Source organism: Octopus sinensis, unplaced genomic scaffold (genome assembly GCF_006345805.1).
Source record: "Octopus sinensis unplaced genomic scaffold, ASM634580v1 Contig11667, whole genome shotgun sequence".
Classification (NCBI taxonomy): Eukaryota; Metazoa; Mollusca; class Cephalopoda; order Octopoda; family Octopodidae; genus Octopus; species Octopus sinensis.
The window spans coordinates 130,366-149,732 of NW_021832430.1; the positions used below are offsets into that span (position 1 = coordinate 130,366).

The 19,367-nt window shown below is 33.5% G+C and overlaps 1 protein-coding gene across 1 annotated transcript; it reads left to right on the top strand.

Moving 5' to 3' along the window:
- The first annotated feature begins 3,226 nt into the window (after positions 1-3,226).
- On the top strand, positions 3,227-5,419 carry LOC118761298 (lissencephaly-1 homolog B-like). Its single transcript, XM_036499087.1, has 4 exons — positions 3,227-3,310; positions 4,554-4,663; positions 4,879-5,275; positions 5,306-5,419. The coding sequence occupies exons 1-4, from the start codon at positions 3,227-3,229 to the stop codon at positions 5,417-5,419; spliced, it is 705 nt and encodes a 234-aa protein (XP_036354980.1).
- The last annotated feature ends 13,948 nt before the right edge of the window (positions 5,420-19,367 follow it).

The window sequence follows — 19,367 nt, forward strand, 5'->3', positions numbered from 1 at the left end:
AGAGTTGGTACGAATCGCTGACATGTTTATTTTTGTTTTTTGTTCTTGAATTTCGGACAATATTAAGAAATTTGTGAGAAACATTTTTAAAGAAAAAGAACTGAAATTTTTAATGAACTCAAAGTTCAGTCTCAAAAATAAAAATAATAAATCTACTTGTATTCTTCAGAAGATGTAAAAAAATTAACAACATGAAGAGTGGATATGTTTGTAATGTTGTAAAATGATAGTTCATATGAAATCTGTTAGTTATATTAAACTAGTTGTTACTTTAGAAATATAACTCCACAAGGGGAAACATAAATTTTTGTATGACGCGCATATTTCTTTAGTTTGTGCCCCCAACTTACCATTAATTAAATTTCCATTTTTATCAAATGCTCCAACTGCAAATGCATACATCAGTCCCGGTTTTAAATTTTTAATTTTAATCACTTGAGGACCGATCTTTGTTAAAAATTGTTCGCAGCCGTTTAGATCGTAGTCACTTAGAAATACCCGATTGTTTTTTCCAGAAACTCGCTTCCCAAACAATCGAAGATAAAAAGCCTAGAAACAAATTCTATAGATAATTATACATCTTTAATGAAATGTGTTTTATTGACGGAAATCCAGATTTCATTTTCGCTCACTAGAATAACGTCGGGTTCTTTCAAAATGTAGTTCTGAGGAGGATCTATTGGAGGAGTAAAGAATGTCGAGTTTTTCCTCAACATTGAAATTGCTTTCTATAAAACTCAATTATTCAGAATCAACGTTCAAATTGATTTCATTAATTTCTGATTTATTTTTTAACAATCTGGCAATTTTATAAAGCTGGTAGTGTTCATAATATTTATTGCATTTTAAATTTGCCAATGAAGTTTCTATTTGACAACTAAGAATGTTTTTAGGTTTGTTTTTAAAATCTAGATGTAAAAATTATATTAACCATCAATTATCAAATTTACTTCAGCGTAGTATAAAATTAACTCAGAATGTAGCTCAGACAGAAAAATGGAATCATTTTCTGTTTTATTTGAATCCACCGTACTGCTTTGGTCTGAAGAATCATTCTATCAAATTTTTGTGATATTGATTACGCTGAATGCCGTTTGTAAACAAATTGAACATGTTTTTCTCTTTTCATTAATTGTTTTTAGTGCAGAAAGAATTAAATTAGAAACTTGTATACAATTTTCAAAATAAAGAATTTCGTCTTTATATTATAAATACAATATAACCTGAAACCAGCATAGTTCTTTTTGAAGGGCAAACTATTAATGTATAATACCGGACGCATATCTCATAGTATATTAGAAAATGATTTTTCCAAATATTTGAATTGTCGAAAATTGATTCCAATAAGCCAAAAGTGGGGGAAAGCTAAAATAACTAATAAAAAAGACAACCTCAATTATGTTACTGAGTAGAGATTCATTTTGTTTGCTACGAAAATCTTTTTGAAATCGCTTAACCTCAGTTAGAATATGTTCACAAATCACAGCCGTCGAATCTTCCGTAAGATCAATGTATTCGCGAATCTATCATTTTTGACAATGTCATATATACTTTTGTATTAATCAAATATGCTATGGATTCCAACCCAGCTTGAAAAATTTTATATTTTTCTGTTTAAAATATTTTTGATTGATTTTACCTTCAATCTGCCGTTGATTAAAGGCTGAACTCTTGAGTGTTTTCATGACAGACAAAATATTCATCACATGATAAATGTAATCAAGTTTTTGTTCTGATTCCTATAAATACACTTTTAATAATATAACATTCATATTTGCTTTGATCACTTGATTGAGATCTTCAAAATATTTAAAATTTTCTAGGTTATACGCAACTTTAGCAAGTTCAAATACGGCATCCAAAGTAATAATATTCTCACCTAATCAAGATATTCCCAATCCGTAATTTACCTTCGAATGCGTGCTCCAGGATAGAGGTATTCTCAACGATGCATTTCATTGGAGAATTATTAGTTTTTGAATAAGAGCCTGCAATAAAGGAAGTTTCGTAGAATATACCAAATAGCAAGTATTTTGAAGCTTCGAATAATTCATTTGTGACCTCTAAAATGTCGGTTTCAAATTCCGTTCCTAGAGGTCCTGTTTCCAGTAATCGGCGTCTTCTTAATACCAGAGACTCAATAATGGCCATGAACTGTGCGGAGGGACCATCAAACATTTCATTAAGTAATCTTTCGGTCTTGTTTGACGGCCATATCTATTCGAGACTTGTTACATTTATATTACATTTGCAGTGTCTTTGTAGTTAACATTTGTTTTTGGTTTTAAATATCCCCGTCCCTTTTTTCTGGACTCAAATACCAGATGACGAAAGAACATCGTGTTGGTCTTAAATTATGATCGACGAAGAATTACAATAAAAAACGATTTTTTAAATATAATCTGAATTTCCTCTGTAAGTGGAGTTGAACTTATTTTGTATAAGTTCAAAAGCTGATTGGACAGTTCAAAAGTTTTCCGCACTTGTTTCTAAATGTATTTTAAATTGAACTGTGCCTCAATCATATTTTCAATATGTAAGTCAATATAACACTGAGACAGAAGAAAATTTATTGTAGCCTTCCAATATAGAAAGTCGATTCCCCTCAGCAATGTTTCTTGGTCCTCCAAAATTTCCATCGTGTGAATTAGAAAGGGAAGGGCCTGAAAATCAAATACTGATTTCTACCATTTTAGAACGACCCGAAGACATCAAAGTTTTGCAAATATTATAAGTCAGTGTACAGCCTAAACAGAATTAAAAATGCCTAAAATACACAGTTGTATGAAATGTCTTGGTATCCTTCACGACCGTGAATTTTTTGAATCGTCGAGTCCAAATGCTGTAAACATTTTTTAAGAACGATCAAGGACATCGGATTCATCAAGTCTGGGTCCTCAACTTTAGACATTTCCAATCGGCATTGAATGTAATAAATAAGGAAACGAGTCTAGAAAGACGAGATGATCATAAAAAAATAACAAAATAATGAAAGGAGTCTTGTTCATTTGACATAACCAAAGAATCTCCAAGGATTTGATCAGGGTTGTTGAGAGAAATGTCAAAATAATGTAAAAGACAAGTCGAAATGATTAAATCGTATTTCTTATGACATTTTTAAAATTTTTATACTTTAATAGGTCGAAGAAACTCGCAGATCTCGACCAATTTGTCGTAGAATTCAAAGATCGGGACTGATTTTTTAAAATTTTGTATTATTTCCACTATGGTATGGAAACTACAATTCAATTTGGAATACTTTGTTTACTGGTTGAATGCTGTGTTAGGCTTTAAATTCTTTCGGTTTTTGGTAAATTGGAATTTTATATCATTCAATTGCTTGCTGGCACATTTGACTATGTTTTTATTGTCGTAAATGATGTGAGGATTCGACTTCATGTTGGTGTTATGGAAACATAATTTCAAATTATTTTTAAATGTTTTTAGCCTAAAAATTTAAGATTTTGTTCATTTACTTTTTTCAAATATCCAATTTATTTTAATGACTTAATTTTTGAAAATTTGGCTTAACAAGTGATTTATAAAAGAAGTTGATTTTATAACACAAAAAATTAAAAGACAAATTAGTCAAAATTGGTTGATTGATTACCTAAACCACATTATTTGTGACCTTAAATATAGGTTAACTAATATATAGGTTAACTAATATACTGTTCCTTTTTTTATTTGTATCGCTGTATTTCTGCCACTAAACTAAATGACAAGAATAAAGTCGGGGTTTGTTCCATTTTTTAATACTCAGTTTGTAAATCATTCTTTCATCATAAGTGGAGAATGTTTTCTTTTCAAACTTAGGGTACAGTTTGGCCCCAAGACACTCCGCTTCCTTCGCTCGCTCGGTCGAAGGATTTCAAGGACTAGTCACGATCCAAGAGAGTTTTCTTGGCTCCTGGAACGTCTGTCGATTGCTGTGATCCGAGGGAACGGCTTCGCCATTCGCGAGGCTGGCTAGGTGTCTCGTGAGGCCTTTAATTAACTTAGCTATCTTTAATTTCTTTCTTGTTTAATTGTGTTGTTCGACAAAAAAAAAGTTTAAGCATTTAAATTACGGATTAGTATAATTTCAATAATAAAATAAGTTTCTGAACACTCGTTTAATCACTTATTTATTAACTTTATTAATTAAGTTTTTAATATTTAAAATAAAATAAATTAATTTGAATAGATTGCATATTGTGTGCAGATTCCCGTATAATTTACTAAACTTTACCCGAATTTCACTGAGAAAGCAAGTTAATTGCGATTAGATAACTTTTTTTAATGGTTCTTTCTTCAAAACAGACTCAAGACTTGTATTTTTAGTAGTTACAAATTTCCATAGAAACACAGCTATTGCTGCATATCTCAAAACCGCCGGCTTTCAAAATTCCTATCAAGAATTTGTGGCAGAAGCCAATATAGTTGGTCAACCTAACTCACATTGGCAGGAAGAAAGTTCTTTAAATGAAACCAAATACGACGACTTGCTAAAAAATAAATGGACTTCTGTCATTAGACTTCAAAAAAGAGTTTTAAATGTTCATAATTTTAAGGTTTTGGAATTAGAATCGCTTGTGGGTAATGTCAGGAATGAAGTTTACTTGAACGGGGACATAAAACGGAAAAATAATTCCAAATATTTTATTCCAATGTTGCCTGCCAAGTTGGTTCTCACAGGCCACCAGGGAATTGTCACCAGAGTTGTATTCAACGTGGTGTTTAATCAGATAGCATCAGCAAGCCACGATGGAACTATAAAAGTAACTGCTATATTTTATTTATTTAAATTATATTTTTAATTAAAAAATAATATATTAAAAATATTTGGAAATGGTCATTTTATTTGAATTTAATATTTTTGGTGTGGGATTTTGAAAGTGGGGATTTTCAGTACACACTTAGAGGTCATACAGGCCCGATTCTGGATCTTTCCTTTGACTTTGACGGGAAAGTGTTAAGTATAATATCAATAAGTCACATTGAAGGTTCTTGTTCTTGTGATATGACTATAAAACTATGGGATTTGGAGTCAAGGACATGTGAGAGGACACTGTACGGTCACGACCACACAGTGTCCTCAGTGACATATTCCTCGAGATATATTGTATCAGCCTCACGAGATGGGACTGTTAAAGTATGGGATGTTTCGAATGGGTTGATATTGGTAATCATTGGTAGGTATTGTGTTCGGTCTATGACAGGACATGATGGTTGGGTGAGGATGGCGAGGGTCAATCGAGAGGAGAGTCTTATTGCCAGTTGTTCTGATGATAAGGTACTGCTCTGTGTGGTTATATTCCACTAGACTGTTCGTATTTGGCAATTCACATCGGGAGAGTGTCAGGTGGTGATGTACGGACATGAGCACTTTGTGGAATGTGTGGCTTGGGGTAGTTCACAGGCTAATTCGGATGTTTGAATTTGTTGGTTACGATTTAGGCCTGTTTGGTGGCTTCGGGATCGAGGGATAGAACAGTTCGTCTGTGGAATGCCCATTCTGGTTTGTGTCTTTGGATCATGGTGAATTGTAAGAGGGGTAATGTCTAGTCTGGACATGACAATTGGGTTCGCTACGTCTGCTTTGAACCGGAAGGGAATATTCTAAGCAGTGTTGCTGATGATGGGTTTATGAAGGCTTGGCAAGTGGAGACTGGCACTTTGGTCAAATCTGTTGCACTTCATGACAATTTTGTGACTTGTTTTGGTAGATTTTTGTTTTTATAGCCGTAGAATATCATCCGAAATTTCCTGTTGCTGTGAGTTGTAGTAATGACACGTCTGTCCGACTTTGGGACTGTCGATAATCACTATTTTGTCAATTAAATATTTGTTAAAATTTTTTTAATTGTGAACTTGAAAAATATAAGGCCTTTTCGATTACTCTAATAATGCCTAAGACCAGTGAGTTGATCCACAATAGTCAGACAAGCTTGTCTGGTCGCCGTCATCAACATGGGCAAGATACTTTGCTCGCTCGTGTTACATTCTAGACGATAGAATTACTCTTTTTAAGAGAAAAACAGTCATTTCATCAAACTATTTCCTGGAAAACTACAGCATTTAACAAATAAAAAAAAGTGCAGCTTAAAAATGCGGGAGTGGATGAAGTGATCAGATTGTTTTGGTGTCTTGGTGTCTTATAAGTTATAAGAATCACATTATCTGTTGAAAGAAGTTTCTCGATGCTAAATAAACTTTTAGCGAAAGGCAGAAACTTCAAGGATGAAAATATTAAACCTTATTTAATGTGTTATTTTAATAAATTTTAATTCTAAATGATATATAAGTTCCAGTAGAACTGACGTAAGGTGAATGATTTATTAGCCATGTTTTTCTGGGAAGTACGTGCTTGTGGATAAAATCCCAGCCTCTTGGAAAATTTTATTTAAAATTTTGAATTTTTGACTATTTTAATTTAGATAACTAAAAGTCCAAGAAATTTAAAAATAAGGTTTGTTGCTAAAAATCTGATTATTTATAAATTTTAGTCCCGATTTTTAGTTCCCGCCTCCAAAAAAGGGCCAAAAGATTGCTCAATTTATCTGGCCATAACGTCATATTTTCTAATTATAAGGTCATATTTTCTAATTATAAGGTCAAAAAAGTCATATTTTTAAAATCATATTTGAATCATTTTAAGGTCATATTTGTGGTTGCCTTACTTATAACGAATTTGATGCGTATTTCAACCCGGAAATGATAAGCCGTTATATAATTAGTAATTTAAGCATAAATTTGATTGATAACGTAATATCGAAATAAGACACAATCTCTTGTTGCATACAGCCAACAACTAAGAATGAACATTCCGACTTATACAAGAAACCGACTTGTAAATTGTGGATCATCCCTTATAACAGAAAACGACAATCTCGCACTACTGAGAATTATTGGCAAGGGACGACAGGTCAGGAATGTATTGAGAACCAAATAGTCTTTAAGTGCGGCAATTGTCCAGATTTTCAAAGCTAATGAGCCAAATTTTGATAAATGGACATATGATAACACTGGGATTGCCTGTGCAGTTAAAGATCACATACATCGGTGTTATGCAATCTACTTATTTTCCCTTGCCCAGGTTTTTTTTAGTACCTTAGGTTCCAAGAATCGAATTTTATTGATAGAATCTCTGTATTCGGGATTTCATTACTTGACTTTAAAACCAACATTTCATACATTTGAGTCCAAAGTTCGTGATTATGATTTACTTAGAATGCAATATATGGACTTAATTTCTCTAATAAATTCGAGGCCGAACATTTCTACCAAGTGCTCAGAGAGAAGGCTAGGATCAATCGTTAGAGTTACGTTTCATTTATATACACAGGAAAGCCTCAATTACCTCAAACCACGATATCCCCTGTATTGCCTACCGAAATTTCTATTCCTTCTCCAACAAATAAAGTAGACACGACAAAAAACAAAAAACCAAAAAAGTTCAAGAAAAAAGTAATCACTACCTCCATGGTAAGTGGACCTGAAGATTTCAAGTAAACTAGTTACGAATATCATCAATAGGCATATTTCTCATGTCGGGTGGGACCCTACCAAGGGATTTGATGTATCCTACCATTGCTAATGTAAAGCTTGCTCAAGCGGATCCTGCTTTGTTGGAAATAATTAACAATGCGGGAATTAACACTAATCTCATTAAAGACACAGAAACCTTGAACTTCATCTATGACTTTATTGAGAAAAATGGGGGGATGGAAGCTGTTAGAAATCAGACTAAAAGTTCCTTTTTTATTTGAACTGTAGAAACTTCTCTCGGTGAGAAAAAAGTTGAAAACAAACCTCCTCCTGTTGCTCCGCCATCAATACCCTCCTCAAAACCCCCTGCTCCAAGATCTCCTGCTTCAAGGCCACCTGAGGCTCCACCAGCCCAGCCACCGTCAGTTCCACCCAAACCTGAAAATAATGTTGATGTCCCTCCACCTCCTCCAATGAGAAGTGAGCGTTTGTTAACAATTCAGACCTTTCAAATGACTCCACAAACGCGGCACGTCCTCCTCCACCGCCTCCTCCAGTCTCTCTTTCTGTAGCAGGTTTTTGACAATTTGATAAATTAAATTAGCAAAGCCTGTCTCTTCCGCTTCCTCTTCTGCTTCTGCTCGCAGTGACCTACTTTCAAGTATTAGACAGGGGACTAATCTGACGAAGGTACTCAATTATGAATTATATATTTAAGGTCGTCGAGGAGGACAAACCAGTCGTCGTTGAGGAAGGAGGGATCTCGGCTATGCTCAAAAAAGCCATCGAAAACCGTCACGATGCCCTAAATTCTGGTTTTTCTATTCTGACCAAATCTAGATGATGATGACGACTGGGCTGATAGAGATGAATGGAGTGATTGAAAGAAAATTTCTTATAACTTTGGTTAGTATTTTTCTAATATATTGTCTTTCTCTGTTTTTATTTTCATAAATTAGTCACAAAAAGTCATTTCCAAAGATAAGATAATTCAAATCCGTGTTCAAAATTAGATTTATTAAACTGATTTAGAGTGTGGAAGGGTAAAACAATTAGGATTTGCCAATGGCTGCATCGCGAATAGCAAACGAGTTGCCTTGCAAGATTTCTATAGATATTCTCTATTAGATACTAGATATTATGTATTCTTCAAAATTGGGAAAATCGGTCATCAAGGTAATAGAAGATTGATCCATATCAAATTTAGTTCAATTAAAGAATTTAATAATATTGACATAGTCCATTCTATCTTTCATTTACCCAAAATCTCAAAAGACGTCTAAACACTAAGGACAACCTAAACCAAACAGAACATTATACTTGTTGAGCTAATTAGAACTACAGTTAGGAAAATAGGCATAAATAATATTAAAAATTGTTATCTACGTTGAATAATAATCACGACAATAAAAATAACGACGAGAAGCAGAACGACCAAACAAATGAGAAATTTCCTTTTCTAAGCGTTTTTAGATGATTAAACCCTTAGTTTTCTATGATATTCGACAACTTTTTCAATGTCGAGACGTCCGTCGTCTACATAGTCGAGCACTCTGTCCAAGTTGAACGAAATGTGGTCAATGATCTCTCCCTACTTTCTCAAATGATGATTTTACTTGTTCTTCTATTTGTAGTGAAAAACTTTCCATCAAGCAATTCAATTCGCAAATCTCTTTTTCCAATTTTGTAATTTCTCGATGGCGTTCCTCCACCTTAGTTAAAACGAATTGTTTCTGGGAGGAGGAAATATCCAGAGTGAACAAATTAGTCGTGTCGTTGAGGAAAATCTCGGCCAACTGGTCTTCTGTAGGTTTTTTGTCCACTTTAATGAATGAAATATAAAATAACTTATTTCAAGCTGTCTTTGAATGGCTTCTCGAGTTTTCCGTTGATAGTCTTTCTGAATTTCCGTATACTTATCTAATAACTGGATGAACCTTCGACGAGATGAAAAAAACTTCGAAAAATCACGCTAAAACTAACCTGGTTTTGTTTAATACGATATTCTGTGGAAGTTGCATTCAGAATCCGTTCTTGATCAACAGAATTGGAAAATTCTGAGATATTCATAAAACGTGTAATCACTTTTGATTGAACTGCTAATTCCAATAATCAAATTTTTTATTTCGGTCATTTGATCAAAAAGTAGTTCACGTTCTGTAAGCTAAGCATATTTAGTGTGTTCTACCTTTGCAGTTCTCGTAGGTTGTTAGGATTGTTTTTTGCAGTTTTTCCACGATTTGAATTTTTGCAGAAAGTGAATTGAGCGCAATCCATATTTCTCGACCCTTCAATTTGTCAATTCTAAGTTACTTCAAGATTTAATTCTCGAATATTTCTATCCTTTACTGGTTTAAAAGTCAACTTTTTTGTATTGATCTATTAATATTATAACTGTTGGTAACCTTATCAAGTTGTGATAATCTTTCTCTACCCATTCGATACCACACAAAATTATTTCTTTTAAAATATTTGGTTTTCCATAATTAGCAAAAATTACAAAACTTAATTTTTAAATATTTTAAATCATATTGTACAATTTAATCAAAAGAATTAATCAAAAGCACAAATTATATTAGCTTTCTTTACTGAAATAGGTCAAAAAAACTTATCAAAAACAGCAAATAATATATTTATCAGAATAATCTCTTGTTGAAAATTCAGACCATCTTTGAAAATGCTAATTTTAGTCACTTTTGTAGGATTTTTGAAATATGCGTCCTCATAATTAAAAAAGGAAGCAATCGGATATAATTCGTTAAATCGATTTGATTATAAATAATTAGAATTCATTTATATCGCTGGAATGCATAAAAATAGGGATAATTTCAAAAAGAACCCTGTTCTGAAAATTTCGAAAAACCCAACCATTGACAAGAAAAGAATATTCATTGTCTTTCTAGTTGTTGGAACGTCGATTTCTGCTGGTATGTTTGTCGGAAATAAATTATCGACTTTTCTTGAAGAATATGGAATTTGGAATCCAGATTAGCTCGAATACTTATTTTTCATTTGTTTATAATACCAATGTTTTAATTTTATATTCCTGTGTAGCTATGCTGTCTGAAAAAATCTACTATGGCTTATTTTGGGGTGAATAATTGAAATAGCCATATTAAAGAACACTCAGACAGATCGGTCTCTCTTTCTCTAACAAACAAGACAAAAGATGTTGTTTTGGATTCACGATGAATCTTTTTTATTTCGAACATTTCGTCTTTGTAGATATATTTTTGTCAGTGATCAATAAGATTTGTAATTTAATTAATTCGATATTAATTGCTTATTGCCTATAAAAAAGATTAATTAAGCTCTCTAAGCCTCTATGATATATTGATTCGAGCTTGAATGAATTTTCTAAAAAGCTGTTGCACAGGGTTTCTTAATTGTATTTTTATATTTTGTAGAATAAACAAAGAAACAAAAAGCAATCAGGGACTACCCGCAGAGAGAATTGAAAAACTGTTCACTTTGAGAACGGCTATTGAGACACGCTCAAAGAGCCAGTTGTTTCTAATTCATCCGAGGTGCCGGTCTCTTTCTGCGAGAAAACAAAGAGTAGATGGTCCTAGCGTGCCAGAGGTTTCGACTGACACTGGTCTATGGCCCTAGAAAGAAGATAGTCTTTTCTACAAGATTGTATTATTTTGTATCAGTTCCTTTACAATCGTTTTACCTAAAACCAGTGAAGTAGACTTTTTACAAAGTTTTAGTTCAATGTGTTACAGAATTATGATTATAGATAATATATTCTCCTTACATTAGTAAGGAAGATTTTAAAAGGATTTTTTGCAAGTTTTTACATCACCATTATTTTTGTGCTTAAAATTACAAATCATAACGTCTTTACAATAAGAAAAACTTCCTCAAGATTATGTTTTGAAATTTGAAAGTCAGTATATTTGTTTGAGCACAATTCACAAATACTAAAAAACGTATAAACACAGGCGTAAATGTATCTTATTTTCCCTTAAAAACCAGTGATTATTGCATCATTTCATTCTATAAATAATTCCATATCCTCCATTACTGCGTAGTAAAGATTCCACTTTATTTTATAACTTGAAAACACTTCATAGTAAAGATGCCACTTGATTTCTCAACAACTCGAACATTTTTATCTAAAATATTAATTATCCGACATTAAAGTGACTTTATTTTAAAAGTTCATCTCTTTTTTCAAGGTAAAAAGTTTTTTGTAACTGCGAATAATAACACAAATCAGGATTTTATCAATTAAATGGAAAACGATGGTTCCATAACTTATAATATCAAATAAACGAAGAGGCAAAGTAACAATATCTCATTAAACAAGTGAATCACCAATCACACTCGACTATGGCCCTAGCAAAAAGATAGTCTTTTCCATTCAGAGTCATCACTCCGTCCTTCAAATTAACCTTCCACCGATTTTTTGTTCTATAAACCTGTCCAGTCACTCCTGACAGACAAACTCGTTCAAACTGACAGACAATCAAGTTTTCTGAATGAAATGACTGGGCCTCCTCATCGGATACGTCATCGTCGGAATTCAATTCCTTTCCTAAACCTGGGGGCTACTACTTGTTCGCTATCCTCCTTGTCATCCGGAGGACACTCTTCGTTGTTTATATCCTCCAAATATGCAAATTGCGCCTCCTCTTCGTCTTCTTCTTCACTTTCATTCGCCCAATCCTCGTCTTGCGACCCGTCGAAGTGATTCTTATCATTAGATGTTCATAAATAACTATATTTAATTTGACAAGAGGCTTTAATTCGGTTCCTTGTCTTATAGCTGGTTCTAACTTGACCATGTGAGCTGAGTTTGCTAAATTTTTAGTCACTTTTCTGCCATTTTTTGATGAATTGAGGAGTTTATTAGTCCATTTCTGAAAAACATATTTTGATACGTTAACTTGAGACAAGTTATCAAGGATATTTGGATCAAGCCCTTCATCGGAGAAAATTCCACTTAGCGAGTTAATAACATTGTTTATTATAGCTTTCTAAAATAAATATGAATTAATAGAAACGCTATCGTTAGACATAACAAGATTTGTAGCGGAAATATTTTATTTATAAATTATTTATTTTATTCATTGAGCATAAAATGTTAATTATATTCATCAAAAACTATTAAATGACTCTAATATAAATAATTTTAAAATCTCTTCTTCTCAAGAAAAATAAGTTTTTAATGTTTTTAACTGTAACAAAATAGCTATTATAATTGTTCCTACCATTATGAATATAACAACATCATAATATTCGTCCTAATAATGCTTACGTAGTCTGCTTAATCTGTAGAAAATCGAATTTGTTTGAGCTAAGTGAATAATTAAATATTGCCCTGAGCTGATTTAAAGTATTCTTACAGAGCTTACAATTTGTTTTAGTTCTCAGACTATTACAAGTAATTGAACAATCTTATTTAATGTTAGTTGTGATGTTAAATCTTCCATGCCGTCCTCATCATCAAATCGAAATAAGCGTCGTGGTCAATCGAAGCACTGACTCCGGCGTAGTAGTTTTCAAATTCTTCCTTGGTGACCTAATACTGACAGGAATTGATGTACCACTCCATCCTTGTCGTTTGGTGCATCAAACGAGTCAAGGAAAGTCCTTAGACATCGTTCCTCCGACCACTCTCCATTAAGATATTTTGGGTGTTTTTTGACGTTGTAGACTCCGCGGAGGTCGTCCACGGTGATCTGACCGTCCTTCGTCTTGTCGAGTTTTACGAAGGCTTGGGAAATCAAGTTCTTTCTGTGGCTGCTCATTGGTGGCTGTAATAAAGATTACTACGATGGGACCCTGAGTTTTTGGAGAAACTCGTCAAAGTCGATTGTCCCGCTGCTGTCTACGTCAATTTCCTTGAACAACTCCTGCAAATGTGCCTTGGTCATTTCAATTCCATAATCCCGGACTCCTTTTGAGAACTCTTTAAAGTCGATTGTGCGACTGTTGTCGTCATCCATAATTTTAAATGTCCTCAGTGATTAGTTACGGTGACTAACCGAGCAAGTCCTTTGATTCCATTTGCTCCTCTGAGAAGACAGCGGGCCCTTAGTTGTTCTAATGGTAACGTAGACGTTTCCGCAACTTGTTGTGCCTTCATTTTCAATTCTTTTTCCATTCGAGCAGTGGCTGCCATATCTCACTCACTTTAAATTAATTCGCTATTTTCCAAAATAATTATCTATTGGTTACTTGGTTACTCCATTTATTTATTATAACTCTATATTTCATTATTCATAGTTCACTTGATTTCTTAGCAAAAACTTAAATTAATTGTTATTAAAACAAAACAAAATTTAACTAAGGTTACGCTTATTTAATTAAAATTTTCACTCTTTATTGTTGGAAATCTCTCTTCTCCTTTTAGGGGAAGAATTTGATAATATTTCCTCACTTTCCTTGCTCTCTATCTCTCCGCCGGATAAAGTTGTTGTATGTCCCATAGTTTCAATCGACGTATCCCAAGCATGCCAGTTTTACAAGTTGGTTGGTAGCAAAAGCGTAATTTTCACTATATACCTTTATCTCATGCTTGTGTTTAATTAACATACTTTTGAGAGTTCGTGTCATCACAACGTATTGGATGTAAGTTCTTGTTGCTTTTCAACGGCTATTTTATCCATGTAATATTTGCAGCATATCGAGAAAATCCATCTAACGACAAAACTATCGAAATAGTTTTCACCTCTTTTTCATGGAGTATCGAAAATTCATTTGGCAAATAAATCATGTATTTGTGAAATTTCTCGATTTTGATTTGTTTGAGGCAGTCTTTTGATTTAATGCCTATTTCGATTAAAGTTATTTTCTGTTTTATTTTGTCGTCGACAAAAATATCAGGTTTGTTGTATTGAACTTTTTTTCTGTCATAATTGACATATCAACTCGGATTACAACATTCTGCGTCAAAATTATAGACTGAACCGAGGAGCCTGTATCTTTCTTCCACTTTTAATAACATAGACTCAAAACAAATGTAGATACACTTTACAACTTCGTTGTGTCTTCAAAGATAATCACTGTTTAACATTTTACCATACTGGATGGGAAAATAGTTGACAGTTTTTCTCCTTTTTGCTATAATTCCATAAAGACGCCATGAATATAAAAAACTGTCTAAAGAAGATGTGCTTGGTTTTCCACAATCTATTGGAATCATTCTTAAAGAAAAGCAGTGTCCTAAGAAACATCAAATGATTGTAAGGTTCCGTGAAAACAATGTAGTCTAGTTTTGTTTTAAACAAGATTGTAAAATTAATACTCCTATCAGAAAGGGTATATGCATTACATATTTAGTATTCAAGAAACGAAGTTGAAAGGTTCCAAAGTATCCCTAGCATTGAGTATCCGTTTTATCGATCTATGGAGTTTCGAAAAGCACACGATCCTTTGATGCATACGTCAGTTGAATTGGAACGAACAAACAATCGTTAAATGGGCTATGCCCCTTAGGTAAAATGCCCATGGTTGCGTGCATCTTAGAGTAAATCAGTAGTACGTGTTTAAATACGTTCTTACTTATAGGTAAAATCGATCCTAAAACACACGCACATACTCAGACTGTAGAGGGGATGTGGGGAAGTGTAATAAATTACAGAGAGGTACTCCGCGCCACATGATGAGATCATATAGAATTTCTCTGGAGAAGAACTGGCTTTTTGTCCTCCAAAAACAACTTTACGGAGAAATAATTAAATAATCTTAATCATCTTGTCGCTACTTCCTCTATTCGAAACGTGATTCAAATAGGCAAGCTCGCCTCTTTCCTTTCGAGGTGCTGACAGGCATTGGGAACGTTGTAGTCACACTTATTTGACGATGAATCTTTTTTATTTTATTTCCAATTCAAGAGTTCTTTCCCACGGTTCAGTTCTGTTCCGATAAAAAACAATTGTGCTCTGAAGGGTTTTTTATGAAAGGTGATTTTATGTATGCATGTGTATTTCACTGATATTAAACAACCGTGCATAGTTAGGTATTTTTAAGTTAAAAGTCCATTATATCTTAATACAATGGGTACTATTTTCACTCTTTCATGATAGATTAATTCCAACTCTGAATAATAATTATTATTTTCTCATTTTTACAATCTCCACTTCCTGTATACTTTGGGAAGATGCTATCCAAACTTCAGCCAAAAAATGTGATTCCTTATCTAGTCAAAACAAATAAATCAGGCTTGTTATGTTCAAAGACAATGTCAGTCTATATAAATTTGTTCACTCTGATTTAAACCTTCTTAAATTAAAAAACTCATTAAATCCAGTTTATAACAAATAAACTATTTCCTGTTTGGCTTTTCTCACCCCAAGAAATGTGCAAACCCGAAGACTCCAGCTGGTAGTTTTTGACAATTAAAGAAAGTAATTTTCATTGAAATTCGCTGCACCTAGAAATCCTTTTTTCGAATAATTTTCTTTGTTAAAATGCTAAGTTATTTATGACAAATTCATTCAAATGTGAATAAAATGAATTATAATAAAATGTGCTCATTCGTACTGGATTCCACAGTCCGAGACGACACCGACCCTGAGAGGACACATTTACGATTATTAGAGGAAACACTCTCCACGGATTGTCTACAACTGTAACACACCCACACACCTGTCAGCTTCCACCGTCTGATCTAACACATTACAGATCTCGGCAACAGCAAATGGTACGTCAAACTGAGACTCTCCCATCGATTCGGGCATGAAAAATAAATTAGAAACCATTCCAGGATCCTTTTTCACACTACTCGTGCTGGAACAACTATTCCCACTCTTCTGTTGTGGCAGACACGTCGGAGAATTGGTGAAAGGAAGAGTAGCAGTGTCACAAAACGGTGGATTCAAAGGCAACTGAGTGTTTTGTTCAATGTGAGGTAAAAATGGCCCCGTAAGTGAAGAATTCATGCAGTTAGGCAAGGAGTTGGGAGGGACTGGAGGTGCTTGAATGACGGAAGACATCAATGGAGGGACTGTGTTTAGAAGTGATGATTGGATCACTGAACAGGAAGACACAACGGATGGACTATAATTAGTTCGAATGGACAAAGATTCCTCTTGTTGGGTAACTACAGGCAAGTTGTAGTCAGACACAGAATTGCCACTCCTCATAAGCGAATCCCTTGTTTGGTTAAGGAATCCGCGGAGACATGGATGTTGTGTATTAGGCCTGGCAAATGGCTTATTGGACTCATTCAGTGCATTGGCCTTGGACAATGAACATTCCAATGACTTAATCCTGCCAACTTAGCACAGACGATTACTTATTAGACAGGTCGTGGATAGTCTGCTCATGTCGACCCACCACCAGTTGAGCACTCCTGTATCTTTCCTCCATCGTGTCTCTCTACAATTAGACCAATCTCGACATACTGCAGTCCGAACAGAGTTAATGAGGTCGTCGTACTCCTTAAGATGAGATCTACTCCTAACTCTCACAACAGTACAAGTGATTGGCTATCTTAACTTGACAATCCCTCAGTTGTAATTCGTTCTTATGTCTTTCCCTTTCCATCAATAATATTTCTGCTTTTTCCTCGTATATTTGACTAGACCTAACTATAAACAGGCTACTTCATTGTAGAATTAAGAAGATCGTTGGTGAGAGACAGTTTACTCTCCAACTGACACTTTTCTTTGGTGAGGTCCTCCATTTGCCGGTCTCGGATTGAAAGTGTGTCCTCAGTCTCCTCCAATCGAACTAAAAGTAAACAGTGAGACCAACTTTGAAGAGTGCACTGAGATTGTTCACTCTGATTCAGTCTTTTAAGACAAGACAAATAATTTTCTCTTAATTCATGAGGACAGAGCAGATCTTTCACCGTTTTTTTAAGATCAACCACGTCGTCGTCTCTCCCATCCACGAAATACTGAGACAATACATTCTCAATCAGCACTTCTTGTCTCTACACAATCAATTCACATAAACTACCTCCATGACTGCTTCTGATTTTTCCAATCTGCTCACATTGCTCATCAAACATTCGATTCTGTAGGTTTTTATTACGTAATTAATACTCGTTGTCCTTTGATGTCAGTTGACTGTTCAATTCGCAGATTTTTTGAACCAATTCTTCATTTTTTGCGAGAATTTGATCAATCTCCAATTTCTTTTCAGAGAAGAGTGTCTTTATTTCATCCTTCTCACGTTGCTCGGCTTTATTTTGCTTTTCCAGGGATTCTAGGGAAGCTTCGAGCTGTTGGCAGTGGTCACGTGTTTGTTGGTTGTCCTCAGAAAGAGAGGAATTCTGTTCGTTTAAAATAAAGGGGATTTGAACCATTTCTTGTAGTTCGAGTATTTTTTCGTTCAGAGATTCGATTTGAGTCCCCAAATGTATAAATTCAAGTCGCTTATGGGCTAATTCCTTCTCAGCCTCGAGGTATTTCACTTTAAGGAGTTAAAAGTAAGAAAAACCTCTACGGGAGTCTAAAAGATTTGAAAAAATCTTAGAATGTTAACAAAGATGGTTACTTTGGGGATTGACAGAAAAACAGTTAAGACCACCAAGCACAATATTGCACATATGGATGTGAATAACAGTCCTATCATCCATTGATCCATATTGGAGGTAATATACGAATTTTCTCCAATAAAATGATTCTTTTATTGAGTTTTATAAAATACTACTTTTATTATAACCCAGTTTCCAATTAAGTCGAATATATCCTTCGCATGTTTTAAAAGTAACATTTTTATTTCTTCGAAAACCAACAAAACCCAATTACACGTAAATTAGGGTTTTCGACATTTATTAAAATTAATTAGATAAAATATTATTCATAATTATATTAAATAATAGCTTTATTTTCTAACAATAATCAGAAAGGCCAGATAATTTTTCTTCGTCTTATAACGGTTCCTTTCTAAAAATAAAGTGTGTTTCTTGCACATGTGGAATTCATAACAGATATGGTCCTACAAAAGTTCTAATATCATCATCATTTCTCTTATTCCTTTTCTCCTAAACGAAGAATTTGATATCCTTGATTGAAACCCTCTGAATGATCTTCCATAGCTATTTATCAAGTATAAGATTCATATTATTCCGAGACAAAATATTTAATCAATTTAATTATATATGATTTTTCAAGCTCTAACGTCTAAAGCGCAAAAGTTAGTTTCAAAGTCCTGAAAATTCGCATTTGAACCGCATATAAACAAGCATTAACTTTTTTAATGAAATCAAAAAAATATTTTTTAAAGAATCAAAGTTCTATTCGTAAATTGTTGTTTTCTGCCTGAAGAGAAAAATTTTAACCATTTTTCGATAAAAAGAGTTGCTAATGACATTTTTCAACTTGCTATTGACATTTTCATGAATAACAAGACGCTTCCATACAGATAATCTACTTTCTATTTATTATTATCTGCATATTTTTTTTCTTAGTTCAATGTTAGTATTAATATTTCGCCTTGCTGGTATTTTCACAATTTGTTTCAGTTTGTAGTGAAAGTCTTTAAATCTAAACTTGAATAATTTGACTACGGTGGTGAAATAAATCTCAAATCGATAAAAAACGGTCAAAGATCTCTCCAAGTTCATTTTGTGGTTGAATATTCAAAATATCTTCAAAATCAAATAAAAACCGCAAAAAAAATTGGTAAATAATTGCGGAAAGCGGTTTAGTCAAGACTGCGGTGTATTTTCTAAAATGATTTGAATATTTTCTGAAAGCTTTTGATCTTAATTTGAACAGAAATATTGGGTTTAGACAGTATATTGAAAACTAGTGGCTTGTAATGCACTCTTTAATTTAAAATACAAAAGTAGTCTTTAAGATAGAAACAATAACTTGGTTTATTTTTTTAATTAGCTGTTATTAAAAAAGATTGGCATATCCTGATAAGAATGCGGATTTGGTTTTATAGTCTAAACTTGTATTGAAAGGATTTTTATAAAGCTTAAATGA

What these genes read in the sequence shown, in the direction of transcription:
- LOC118761298 (XM_036499087.1), top strand. Translation starts at nt 3,227, where the DNA reads ATGGTATGGAAACTACAATTCAATTTGGAATACTTTGTTTACTGGTTG. An exon ending in TTAAATTCTTTCGGTTTTTG is followed by an intron (nt 3,311 to 4,553) that starts GTAAATTGGAAT and finishes CATAATTTTAAG; the next exon opens with GTTTTGGAATTAGAATCGCT. An exon ending in ATTCCAATGTTGCCTGCCAA is followed by an intron (nt 4,664 to 4,878) that starts GTTGGTTCTCAC and finishes GGATTTTGAAAG; the next exon opens with TGGGGATTTTCAGTACACAC.